The 14228-nt window shown below is 38.4% G+C and overlaps 1 protein-coding gene across 5 annotated transcripts in view; it reads right to left on the reverse strand.

Annotated features, from left to right (window-relative positions):
- Positions 1 to 6378: 6378 nt before the first annotated feature.
- The window catches only part of ICA1 (islet cell autoantigen 1), a 70501-nt gene continuing 62651 nt past the window's right edge, over positions 6379 to 14228 (reverse strand). For all 5 annotated transcript variants that reach the window (XM_040431246.1, XM_040431245.1, XM_040431249.1 and 2 more), the window contains exons 11-14: positions 12703 to 12762; positions 10403 to 10675; positions 9567 to 9674; positions 6379 to 7453 (exon numbers count right to left, since the gene is read on the reverse strand). In XM_040431246.1, coding sequence (XP_040287180.1) covers positions 7332 to 7453; positions 9567 to 9674; positions 10403 to 10675; positions 12703 to 12762 — 563 coding nt within the window. In that variant the 3' untranslated portion in view covers positions 6379 to 7331. The remainder of the gene's footprint in view (positions 7454 to 9566; positions 9675 to 10402; positions 10676 to 12702; positions 12763 to 14228) is intronic.

Here is a 14228-nt window from a genome sequence, read left to right on the forward strand (position 1 = left end):
ACATAGGAGCAGTATTATAGTAGTTATATTCTTGTACATAGGAAGAAGTATTATAGTAGTTATATTCTTGTACATAGGAGCAGTATTATAGTAGTTATATTCTTGTACATAGGAGCAGTATTATAGTAGTTATATTCTTGTACATAGGAGCAGTATTATAGTAGTTATATTCTTGTACATAGGAGCAGTATTATAGTAGTTATATTCTTGTACATAGGAGGCAGTATTATAGTAGTTATATTCTTGTACATAGGAGCAGTATTATAGTAGTTATATTCTTGTACATAGGAGGCAGTATTATAGTAGTTATATTCTTGTACATAGGAGCAGTATTATAGTAGTTATATTCTTGTACATAGGAGCAGTATTATAGTAGTTATATTCTTGTACATAGGAGCAGTATTATAGTAGTTATATTATTGTACATAGGAGCAGTATTATAGTAGTTATATTATTGTACATAGGAGACAGTATTATAGTAGATATATTCTTGTACATGGGAGCAGTATTATAGTAGTTATATTCTTGTACATAAGAGCAGTATTATAGTAGTTATATTCTTGTACATAGGAGCAGTATTATAGCAGTTATATTCTTGTACATAGGAGCAGTATTATAGCAGTTATATTCTTGTACATAGGAGCAGTATTATAGTAGTTATATTCTTGTACATAGGAGCAGTATCATAGTAGTTATATTCTTGTACATAGGAGCAGTATTATAGTAGTTATATTCTTGTACATAGGAGCAGTATTATAGTAGATATATTCTTGTACATAGGAGCAGTATTATAGTAGTTATATTCTTGTACATAGGAGCAGTATTATAGTAGTTATATTCTTGTACATAGGAGCAGTATTATAGTAGATATATTCTTGTACATAGGAGCAGTATTATAGTAGTCATATTCTTGTACATAGGAGCAGTATTATAGTAGATATATTCTTGTACATAGGAGCAGTATTATAGTAGTTATATTCTTGTACATAGGAGCAGTATTATAGTAGTTATATTATTGTACATAGGAGCAGTATTATAGTAGTTATATTCTTGTACATGGGAGGCAGTATTATAGAGGTTATATTCTTGTACATAGGAGCAGTATTATAGTAGTTATATTCTTGTACATAGGAGCAGTATTATAGTAGTTATATTCTTGTACATAGGAGCAGTATTATAGTAGTTATATTCTTGTACATAGGAGCAGTATTATAGTAGTTATATTCTTGTACATAGGAGCAGTATTATAGTAGTTATATTCTTGTACATAGGAGGCAGTATTATAGTAGTTATATTCTTGTACATAGGAGCAGTATTATAGTAGTCATATTCTTGTACATAGGAGCAGTATTATAGTAGTTATATTATTGTACATAGGAGCAGTATTATAGTAGTTATATTCTTGTACATAGGAGGCAGTATTATAGTGGTTATATTCTTGTACATGGGAGGCAGTATTATAGAGGTTATATTCTTGTACATAGGAGCAGTATTATAGTAGTTATATTCTTGTACATAGGAGCAGTATTATAGTAGATATATTCTTGTACATAGGAGGCAGTATTATAGTAGTTATATTCTTGTACGTAGAAGGCAGTATTATAGTAGTTATATTCCTGTACATAGGAGCAGTATTATAGTAGTTATATTCTTGTACATAGGAGCAGTATTATAGTAGTTATATTCTTGTACATAGGAGCAGTATTATAGTAGTTATATTCTTGTACATAGGAGCAGTATTATAGTAGTTATATTCTTGTACATAGGAGCAGTATTATAGTAGTTATATTCTTGTACATGGGAGCAGTATTATAGTAGTTATATTCTTGTACATAAGAGGCAGTATTATAGTAGTTATATTCTTGTACGTAGAAGGCAGTATTATAGTAGTTATATTCCTGTAAATAGGAGGCAGTATTATAGTAGTTATATTCTTGTACATGGGAGCAGTATTATAGTAGTTATATTCTTGTACATAAGAGGCAGTATTATAGTAGTTATATTCTTGTACATAGGAGCAGTATTATAGTAATTATATTCTTGTACATAGGAGGCAGTATTATAGTAGTTATATTCTTGTACATAGGAGGCAGTATTATAGTAGTTATATTCTTGTACGTAGAAGGCAGTATTATAGTAGTTATATTCCTGTAAATAGGAGGCAGTATTATAGTAGTTATATTCTTGTACATGGGAGCAGTATTATAGTAGTTATATTCTTGTACATAAGAGGCAGTATTATAGTAGTTATATTCTTGTACATAGGAGCAGTATTATAGTAATTATATTCTTGTACATAGGAGGCAGTATTATAGTAGTTATATTCTTGTACATAGGAGGCAGTATTATAGTAGTTATATTCTTGTACATAGGAGGCAGTATTATAGTAATTATATTCTTGTACATAGGAGCAGTAAATTAGTAGTTATATTCTTGTACATAGGAGCAGTATTATAGTAGTTATATTCTTGTACATAGGAGACAGTATTATAATAGTTATATTCTTGTACATTAGGGCAGTATTATAGTAGTTATATTCTTGTACATAGGGGCAGTATTATAGTAGTTATATTCTTGTACATAGGGGCAGTATTATAGTAGTTATATTCTTGTACATAGGGGACAGTATTATAGTAGTTATATTATTGTACATAGGAGCAGTATTATAGTAGTTATATTCTTGTACATAGGAGCAGTATTATAGTAGTTATATTCTTGTACATAGGAGACAGTATTATAATAGTTATATTCTTGTACATAGGAGCAGTATTATAGTAGTTATATTCTTGTACATAGGAGGCAGTATTATAGTAGTTATATTCTTGTACGTACGAGCAGTATTATAGTAGTTATATTTTGTACATGGAAGGCAGTATTATAGTAGTTATATTCTTGTACATAGGGAGCAGTATTATAGTAGTTATATTCTTGTACATAGGAGCAGTATTATAGTAGTTATAGTCTTGTACATAGGAGCAGTATTATAGTAGTTATTTTCTTGTACATACGAGCAGTATTATAGTAGTTATATTCTTGTACATAGGGGCAGTATTATAGTAGTTATATTCTTGTACATAGGGGACAGTATTATAGTAGTTATATTATTGTACATAGGAGCAGTATTATAGTAGTTATATTCTTGTACATAGGAGCAGTATTATTGTAGTTATATTCTTGTACACAGGAGCAGTATTATAGTAGTTATATTCTTGTACATAGGAGCAGTATTATAGTAGTTATATTCTTGTACATAGGAGACAGTATTATAGTAGTTATATTCTTGTACGTACGAGCAGTATTATAAGTAGTTATATTTTGTACATGGAAGGCAGTATTATATTCTTCTAGATAAGTGCTCGTATTCCCCTATATAGCTCAGGTGGTGTCAGAGGAGGGAAGGGAATGGCACAGGGATGCCTAAAGAGCAGGAACTCTTCTGTTATTTTTTATTCTGCTCTTGAGAAAGGGGGATATACCCCGAAACGCGTTGAGCTTTTTTGATCAAATAAAGAATTCTCCACTTGGAACCCTGGTTATCATTCTTTTGGGACATGGAAGCGAATTCATACCATCTGAGGAGCGACCTCGTCGGGGGAGAAGAAGGTATAGGTCTTTTATGCTTATCCTATACCTCCCTCCCTGGTGAAGTAAGTCCCCCATTCGTTATAATACCTTAATATTCTAACAACATCTCACTACAGAGTCATCATTCACTTGGTTGAGATACATTAAGTCCACATTACTATTAGTTCCGCTGCTGACTTAAGTGTTTTACTTTCACCTATTCTTGACTATACCGCTCTTTTGGCCCCTGTGCCATTCCCTTCCCTCCTCTGAGCTATATAGGGGAATACGAGCAGTTATTTTTTTGTTTTTTTTCTCATTTCTGCACAAACTTCACAGTATATTTCTGTACACTGCTATCTAAAGGGTGCGGCCTCGGGAACGGTACTCAAACTACTCTATATCCACCTCCTTTCAACCACATCTTCCTACCCATTAATAGTCTCCTTAGCGCTTCTTAACCCACCTTTTTTCCACTTCCCCATTATTATTATTTTTTTTTCTCTCTTTCATCAATATTCTTCTAGATAGGCAGTTTTAAAGTAGCTGTGTTTTTGGACAAGGGAGACAGTATATGCTTATCACCTCCTAGTGGTAGAAAATGAAGTATTCGATACTAGTGCCATCACCAGGACAGTACATGAAAACAGCCCAACCAGACAAATGTGAATAGATTATAACCTTCCATTTCTTCATACTGTACAGACAAAAGCAGATGTCTATTCGTGGACCCACCAGAAATAAAAACAGGACAATGAATGGCAGCTTCTGGGGACGAGGTTTATAATGATGTTTTTGGCGTTTTCCTGGCGTTGGTACATTTATAATGTTCTGTGTAATGAGCGCATGTTAAATATTTAATGTTCCCTTTTTACTTCACATTTTCCACTGGGTGAACAGATAATTATGATATCTCTCTGATGGTGGAACTGGTGCGCGGAGTATAGAAATATTAAAGTATGCCACCTCTAGTACGTAGCAAAGGGGTGTTTGGCCCCGGGGGCCACTTCTACCCTCACGGCTGCTTTGTTCCAAAAACAGCACCACACCTGTCAAAGGTTGTGCGTGATACTGCAGGTTAGACCGAGTCACTTTAAGTGAGCCGATCTGCAATACCAGACAAACCTTGTGGACAGGTGTGGTGCTGTTTCTGGAAAGTGCAGCCATGTTACTCTAAGGGTTCTTTTACACGGGCGAGTATTCCACGCGGGTGCAATGCGTGAGGTGAACGCATTGCACCCGCACTGAATCCGGACCCATTCATTTCTATGGGGCTGTTCACATGAGCGGTGATTTTCACACATCACTTATGTGTTTTCCACACAACGCAGGCCCCATAGAAGTAAATGGGGCTGCGTGAAAATCGCAAGCATCTGCAAGCAAGTGCGGATGCGGTGTGATTTTCACGCACAGTTGATAGGAGACGATCGGGATGGAGACCCGATCATTATTTTCCCTTATAACATGGTTATAAGGTAAAATAATAGCATTCTGAATACAGAATACATAGTAACATAGGGCTGGAGGGGTTAAAAAAAAATAAAAATAAAAAATTAACTCACCTTAATCCACTTGATCGCGCAGCCCAGCTTCTCTTCTGTCTTTGCTGTGTACAGGAACAGGACCTGTGGTGACGTCACTCCGGTCATCACATGGACCATGTGATGACCGGAGTGATGTCACCACAGGTCCTTTTCCTGCACACAGCTAAGATGAAGACAGAAGGAGATGCCGGCTGCGCGATCAAGTGGATTAAGGCGAGTTAAATTATTATTTATTAATTTTTAACCCCTCCAGCGCTATTTTACTATGCATTCTGTATTTAGAATGCTATTATTTTCCCTTATAACCATGTTATAAGGGAAAATAATACAATCTACAGAACACCGATCCCAAGCCCGAACTTCTGTGAAGAAGTTCGGGTTTGGGTACCAAACATGTGCGATTTTTCTCACGCGAGTGCAAAACGCATTACAATGTTTTGCACTCGTGCGGAAAAATCGTGCATGTTCCCGCAACGCCTGTGTGAACTCAGCCTAAGGGTTCTTTCACACGCGCGGGTAATCTGCTGCGTGAAAGAGAGCTAAGCCCCGTTCCGGACAGTAGAGACATGGAGTATTAACATGATTGATAATGCTACTGCCTCTCTGTACCTTTTTGCTACAAAATCACAGTGAAAACTTTATCTTACTGTGATTTTGTAGTAAAAAGATCACAGAGAGGCTCGGAGCATTATTAACCATGTTACTGCTCAGTGTCTCTACTGTCCGGAACGGGGCTTGGCTCTCTTTCACGCAGCGGATTACCCACACGGCATCCGCTCGTGTGAAACAGCCCTAAACCTGGTCCATATCAGCCGCATTTCTTGTCCTGGCTGGAGAACATTTACCTCCTCACACCTCTTTATCTGGGCACTTTCCAAAACTGTAGCTGTAAGTATAAAGGTGTCTAAACCACAAATAAATTTGTCAATCCGCGTTAACTCCACTTTTATGGCACAATTTGTGCCAGAAGTTTGAACAATATTTGTCACGTGACCCTAAACAGAAAGTTATGGATGCAAAATGTGTTCACCAGCAGCCCGTTCACTAGGTGGACCTGCACATGGCTATACAACTTGAACACCAGGTGGCGCCATGCTATGTAAGAAAATGTCATAATTCTTTAATGAATTTTTTAATGCATGTAAATGTCAAATATTCTGCATCTTTATTATCTGTACAATAAATATATTTAATGGGGCTACTGCCCCTTTAAGCTTTATTATTTTTTATTATAAAAATCAGAAACCCTATGAAATAACAACACCTCATCTGGCAGAAAAAGAACAAAACAAAGGGTTTATTTGATGACGCTGAAAACATGCTCAGTGTGGAGAGGGTTAATACTTCATCCTGCAAAGTGACTTCAAGATGTCATGAAGAAAATGGAACAAGAAAAGTAAAACAGCAAAAGTGACAGACGGCATCCAGGAGAGAGGTCCCCAGCTCCACCCCATGGTCCGCCTGGCCTCCCGTCCTTCCAGTGTATATATGAGGGCAGCTTGTAACAATCATTTCCTCCGCGTTATACCAAGTTCTTAAGTTGTCCTCTTTTGTCAAGTTGTCAAACATTCTCCTTAGCCATGTCTGTATTTGGGAAAGCTGGGCGATATAGGCGGCCACCATTATGGCTCCAAAGAGGGTCATCACTCAGCTTTACAAGACATGTTGTTCAGATTAGAATTCTAGCAAAATTGTCTGACAACTCCTATGGGAGTTGCACTGGTGAAGCTGCTGGTTGTCGCTTCGCTTAAGCTTTACAAACCGCGGCTGTTCAGTACGGTTGTAAAGCTGGGCGACAACCCTTGCAGGATCTGCACTGGTGACAGTACTGGTTGTCACCCAGCTTTCCCAGAGATACATAAACCTGACAGAAGAGGACCTCCCACAGATCTGAAAGCAGTGCATGCTGGGTAGACAATCCATCTTCTGCTCCAATTCATTTTACCCCCATACCAATAAATTACTCTCGACAGACCGATCCTGTTCATCCAAATGAGAATCCCTAATCCGTGCGGAGTGAAAACGCAATAATGATATGACCAGTAGAAAAATAGGAGTGTTTCCCTTTAAAAGTTCATCAGCGAGTCCAGCTATTGGCAAAAAAGGCGACGATCGGAGATGTCACCTACCTCCTTTATTACACGGAGAGAACATACAAGAATATTTCTAGGCAATCATCAGTGGCACATGTGCTGCGCTCCCTCCGGCTGTTGAGGGCAGTGATCAGGCATTGAGAAGTTCGTGTTCCTTATCGGTTTTCCCCACAGCGTCAGGGTTAGATAAAGGATCGAGGTCGGCAAAGAGGTTGTACCAGCTAGAAAGATCTTTTGTGCTTTTTGATGCATCTAAGAAAAATAAGAAAAAGGATTTAAAAAAAAAAAAAAAGAAAAAATAATTATATTATATATATATATATATATATATATATATTATATATATATATATATATACACATACATATACACACATATACCCTTAAAGGGATTGTCCAGTTTCATCCTCAAACCAGACGAGAGAGCGGAAAGAGAGAGAGAGAGAGAGAGAGAGAAAAAGAGAGAGAGAGAGAAAAAGAGAGAGAGAGAGAAAAAAAGAGAGAGAGAGAGAGAGAGAGAGAGAGAGAAAAAAAGAGAGAGAGAGAAAAAAAGAGAGAGAGAGAAAAAAAGAGAGAGAGAGAAAGAGAGAGAAAGAAAGAGAGAGAGAAAGAAAGATAGAGAGAGAAAGAAAGAGAAAGAGAGAGAGAAAGAGAAAGAGAGAGAGAAAGAAAGAGAAAGAGAAAGAGAGAGAGAAAGAGAGAGAGAGAGAGAAAGAAAGAAAGAAAGAAAGAGAGAAAAGAAAGAAAGAGAGAGAAAAAGAAAGAAAGAGAGAGAAAAAGAAAGAAAGAGAGAGAAAAAGAAAGAAAGAGAGAGAAAAAGAAAGAGAGAGAGAGAGAGAAAGAGAAAGAAAGAAAGAACGAAAGAAAGAGAGAGAAAAAGAAAGAAAGAAAACATTTATGTAATTGTAGTTCCATTCATTACAGAAATACTGGGTTTGCTCTGTATTAATGATGTAGTGATTTTTTATTATGGCCACAATGGAGATACACCCTTTCTTCCTGTATTGTCTGTATAGACCGTGCAGCAGAGTTGTGCTTTATGGCAGCTGCAATGAATGGAAGTTAAGAGAAAAGTGTCCATATAGGACTACAATCCCCAGGAAGTGGAGTGCTGCCCCTTCTTCAGAGACCAGAGAGTGACAGAGGAGTGCTGCCTTACCTAGGCCTTCAGGAGTACAATAGAGCAGTAACCGTGTAATAATAACGTTATTATTAAATAATAATAATAATAATAATAAAGACGACTCTGCTGATGCTGTCCCAGTCTATACTGAAGGCATCCGCAATGTCCGGAACTCCAGCTGGTCTGAAACTACAACTCCCAGAATCCTCCTTTCAATTGGCTGCTCTTGTAACTCCCATACAATTGAAAGGAGGATTCTGGGAGTTGTAGTTTTACAGCAGCTGGAGTGCCGAAGGTTGTGACTCCCGCTATACAGAAAAGCTGCAAAGTGAGCTACAGAAGCAGCATTTTTTTGTCTGCTTTCGCAGCCAGAATAAAAAAAATATTCAAAATGTAAAAAAATTATTTTTTATATCCATAGTCACATACAGTTTTGATCAGTTTATATAGACTACTTCCAGAACAGCCCACTTTTACTAATGTTATTTAATGTTTAGATGGGCGTTTGGGGACAGCAGCCAAAGGGAGGTTCGTCCCCGCCTGTCAAGCGTCACGGTGCAGGGTAAATATATTCTATTCCCTGTAAAGGGGCCCGACACATGGGGGGGGGGGGGGGGGGAACATTCTAATAACTTTTTATTTTTAGTTTTTTTAATGGGTTTTCCAGTTTCATAATTCAACTTTTTTTTATCTGCTCAGAGAACCCCGAACACTGCATATTTTTGTCCCATATACCCGTTACCTACCTTCCTTCCCCTGTTCTCACCATCACTGCATCCTGGCAGGATGTTTACAAGCAGAACTTCCTGTTTGCATCTGCTTCCTGTCGGGTTTTCTAACCAAACCCAGCATGCATTGCTCCGTTATGTTTCCCAGGACTTGCTCCTCCTGCCACACAATACTCTCTACAGTAGCCGTGCCTCTCATACCGCCCCTCTCCATGTTACCTAGACGGAGCAAGTCCTGAGAAACAATACAGAGCAAAGCATGCTGGAATAGGTTAGAAAACCGTAAAGCGTAAGGAGGACATTGAATACTGTAATGCAGTCACTATGATAACCACAGTTCATCTCTGATCCGATCAGCCGGTTCTGTTGTTTGAAAAAAAAACATGGGGCTCCCAAAGGCCAGAATGTACTGTAGATGCGGCATGTAGTGAAGCTCCCACCCCCAACATATATGTCAGGGAACAACATACAGAACAGAGGCATGAATGGCCAATGGCTGCAGGCGATGATCCTACCTTTCACCGGGGTCCTGTTGAAATTCTGATTGAGATTAGTGGGTGGGAGGCAGGATGATGATGATGATGATGAAAATGAGGATGATGCCTCGAAGTTGGCTGACCAGTCTGAAACACAGAGACACAGGATGAAAACAAACATTCAAATTTGTCATTGTAAGCCCCCGTGGACACGACGTGTCCGTTTTAAGGTCCGCAAAATACGATGCTGCCTGCATTTATTTTGTGGATCCACTGACTTCAAAGGGCCCGTGGTCTGCATTCCATCTTGAACCCATGTGCTTTCCGCATCCGTATGTCCGTTCCGCAAAAAGATACGTGGCCTATACTCGGACCATGGACCCATTGATGGGTCTGCAAAAAAATGCAGATGCAACGCGGACGGTATACGTACTTTGTGAATCTGCAATTTGCGGACTGAAAAATACTTACCGTCATGTGCACTAGGACTAAATAAAAAATGTTTTTACCTGAACAGACGCACTGGAGCGATTTGTGCCGGCTTCGCTATATTGAGCTCACAGAGAATTGTCTAGACTTGATACAACTGGAGCAAATTCTCAGCTTTGAGAAGTGGTAGGTCTCTGGTGAGTCAATGTTCACATCCACTGACTGAAAGCAGGGATCTTGGAACGTTCTAAAGCTGAAGGACTTTTAATTAGGTTGGTAATTAACCTTTATTTACATAAAATCAGACAAACCCTTTAAATGCCCAGACCTTCCTGCAATAATTGACCCATTCAGTACTTACACCCCATCATATAGAACCTGTACATGAAGAAGATGACATGCTCAGTCAGGAAAGCTCTGGATTTCCCATTTTAAAAGGTACAAACCATGTGGTGTAGCCTGGAAACCACCAAATTCTTGGTCCAGCAACTGTGAAGGAAGGAAACCAGACGACTGTTCGGCTTTCTGTTCTGGTTCTGGAGATGCTGGGCTTAAAGGCTGAGCATTGAAGAGGGGCTCCCCGAAGATGGCCGTCCACTCCTTCCCCAGTTCCCCACTATCCAAGGAAGATGCACTTAAGATCTCATTCAAAAGCTGCATCTCGTCCTTCTCCAGAGAATCCGGCTCAAAGGGATCTGCGAGTGGATCCTTGGATGTGGCTAAAGGGAGAAAACAAGAAGTTGCATCCAGTATCATTACCATCAGAAAATCTGACAGATGACATGAACATAGAATGAGTGTGAGTGGGGACTCCGGATTACTGACTACTTGTTTCAACATCAATTTGGTGATAACTGGTTATCCAATGGCCTGACAAAACAGACTCCCCTCCGCACAGCCAAGAAAATGATGCTGTAATACTGCTCCTATGTACAAGAATATAACTACTATAATACTGCTCCTATGTACAAGAATATAACTACTATAATACTGCTCCTATGTACAAGAATATAACTACTATAATACTGCTCCTGTGTACAAGAATATAACTACTATAATACTGCTCCTGTGTACAAGAATATAACTACTATAATACTGCTCCTATGTACAAGAATATAACTACTATAATACTGCTCCTATGTACAAGAATATAACTACTATAATACTGCTCCTATGTACAAGAATATAACTGCTATAATACTGCACCTATGTACAAGAATATAACTACTATAATACTGCCCCTATGTACAAGAATATAACTACTATAATACTGCTCCTGTGTACAAGAATATAACTACTATAATACTGCTCCTATGTACAAGAATATAACTACTATAATACTGCTCCTATGTACAGGAATATAACTACTATAATACTGCTCCTATGTACAAGAATATAACTACTATAATACTGCCTCCTATGTACAAGAATATAACTACTATAATACTGCTCCTATGTACAAGAATATAACTACTATAATACTGCTCCTATGTACAAGAATATAACTACTATAATACTGTCTCCTATGTACAAGAATATAACTGCTATAATACTGCCTCCTATGTACAAGAATATAACTGCTATAATACTGCCTCCTATGTACAAGAATATAACTACTATAATACTGCCTCCTATGTACAAGAATATAACTACTATAATACTGCTCCTATGTACAAGAATATAACTGCTATAATACTGCCTCCTATGTACAAGAATATAACTACTATAATACTGCCTCCTATGTACAAGAATATAACTATTATAATACTGCCTCCTATGTACAAGAATATAACTACTATAATACTGCTCCTATGTACAAGAATATAACTGCTATAATACTGCCTCCTATGTACAAGAATATAACTATTATAATACTGCCTCCTATGTACAAGAATATAACTACTATAATACTGCTCCTATGTACAAGAATATAACTGCTATAATACTGCCTCCTATGTACAAGAATATAACTACTATAATACTGCCCCTATGTACAAGAATATAACTACTATAATACTGCCTCCTATGTACAAGAATATAACTACTATAATACTGCCTCCTATGTACAAGAATATAACTACTATAATACTGCCCCTATGTACAAGAATATAACTATTATAATACTGCCTCCTATGTACAAGAATATAACTACTATAATACTGCTCCTATGTACAAGAATATAACTGCTATAATACTGCCTCCTATGTACAAGAATATAACTACTATAATACTGCTCCTATGTACAAGAATATAACTACTATAATACTACTCCTATGTACAAGAATATAACTACTATAATACTGCTCCTATGTACAAGAATATAACTACTATAATACTGCTCCTATGTACAAGAATATAACTACTATAATACTGTCTCCTATGTACAATAATATAACTACTATAATACTGCTCCTATGTACAATAATATAACTACTATAATACTGCTCCTATGTACAATAATATAACTACTATAATACTGTCTCCTATGTACAATAATATAACTACTATAATACTGCTCCTATGTACAATAATATAACTACTATAATACTGTCTCCTATGTACAATAATATAACTACTATAATACTGCTCTTATAGATGGTGAAATGGATTTGAACTACTAGGAGAATTTCATAAGATAGAACTTTTCTCCTTTATACGGAGGGTCCTCCAGACCCCGTCCACCTTTATCGGCCAGAGGTATATGGTGAACCATTGATACATGGGCTCAGATTGCAGGAAAACTCACCACTTTCTTCAAAGTTAAACTTCTCCTCTGGTTTCAGATCTAACAAATCATCCAATGTACCTGGAAAATGGAAACCGTCATCAGGAGGCTGTAACACTGCAGCAAGCCTATGTACATACATCTGGCTGCCTCTCCCGTCTTAGGCTACTTTCACACTCGCGTTTGGTGCGGATCAGTAATGGATCTGCAAAAACGGATCCGTTACAATAACACAACTACATGCATCCGTTCAGAACGGATCCGTTTGTATTACCTTTAACATAGAAAAGAAAGAAAAGACCCTGGATATCCCAGAAACACAAGGAGGACAGTGCCTACACAGTATAAACGTGCTGGAGGTAGCTCAGGAACAGCTGAGGTGTCACCTACTACAGGCTGCAGAGAGGAAACGTAGTTTTTACTGCCAAAGATCTTTTGAGGAGGGAGAGAAAGTTGGGCATCTGCTCTCAGTGGTTTCTCAGGCACAGAGGGGTTCTTCTTGTATACAAGAGCTAATGGATGGCAATGGGAATAGTAGCCAGGATACAAAAGGGATATTAGATATTCTAAAAGGTTTTTATGTCTCTCTCTATGCTTCCAAGGCGTCTAGCTCGGAGGAGGCCTTGTCCGCCTTTCTGGCTGAGGCTCAGCTTTCAGTGTTATCTGAGGAGGATAGGGAGAGACTGGAAGAGCCGATCACGCTGGAGGAGTTGGAGGCAGCTCTTGGGGGGATGGCGAATGGTAAGGCGCCGGGGGCAGACGGCATACCAGTGGAGGTGTATAAAAAGTTGCAAGGGATACTTCTTCCTGAATTACTTAAGGTTCTTGAATATTCTCTGGAGGTGGGTTCGCTACCACATTCTATGCAGGAGGCTATCATAGTAGTTATTCCTAAGCCTGGGAAAGATCCCAAAGTTCCTGATTCCTATAGACCAATTTCGCTACTAACAGCAGATGTGAAGCTCCTGGCGAAGGTGTTGGCGAACAGGCTGTCCAGGGTAATCCTAACTATAGTGCACCCGGATCAAACGGGCTTTATGCCTGGGAAATCGACTGCTATAAATATCCGTAGAGTATATGCCAGTCTGAATATTCCAGCTGATAATGGAGGAGATAGGGCCTTACTTGCGTTAGACGCCGCCAAGGCGTTCGACAGTGTCGAATGGAACTACCTATGGGAAACATTGAGAGTCATGGGCTTTGGTGCTCGATTTATTCAGTGGGTGAAAGTGTTGTATTCAAGTCCAAAGGCACGGATCAGAGCTAATGGGGGGTTGTCAGATAGCTTCTCTTTGTCCAGGGGCACCAGACAGGGGTGCCCATTGTCACCCTTGTTGTTTGCTTTAGCAATTGAACCACTTGCAGCCCTTATCCGCCTGTCACCTCATATTGTGGGGTTTAGATATGGTGAGACGCAAAATAAAGTGGCAATGTATGCTGATGACACTATGTTATTTTTGGGTGACACTGGGGGCTCTTTGGATGCGGCCATGGCTTTGATAGATAGATTTGGTGGCTTCTCTGGACTTCGGATAAATTGGCAGAAG

This window comes from Bufo bufo, chromosome 5 (assembly GCF_905171765.1).
Source record: "Bufo bufo chromosome 5, aBufBuf1.1, whole genome shotgun sequence".
NCBI lineage: Eukaryota > Metazoa > Chordata > Amphibia > Anura > Bufonidae > Bufo > Bufo bufo.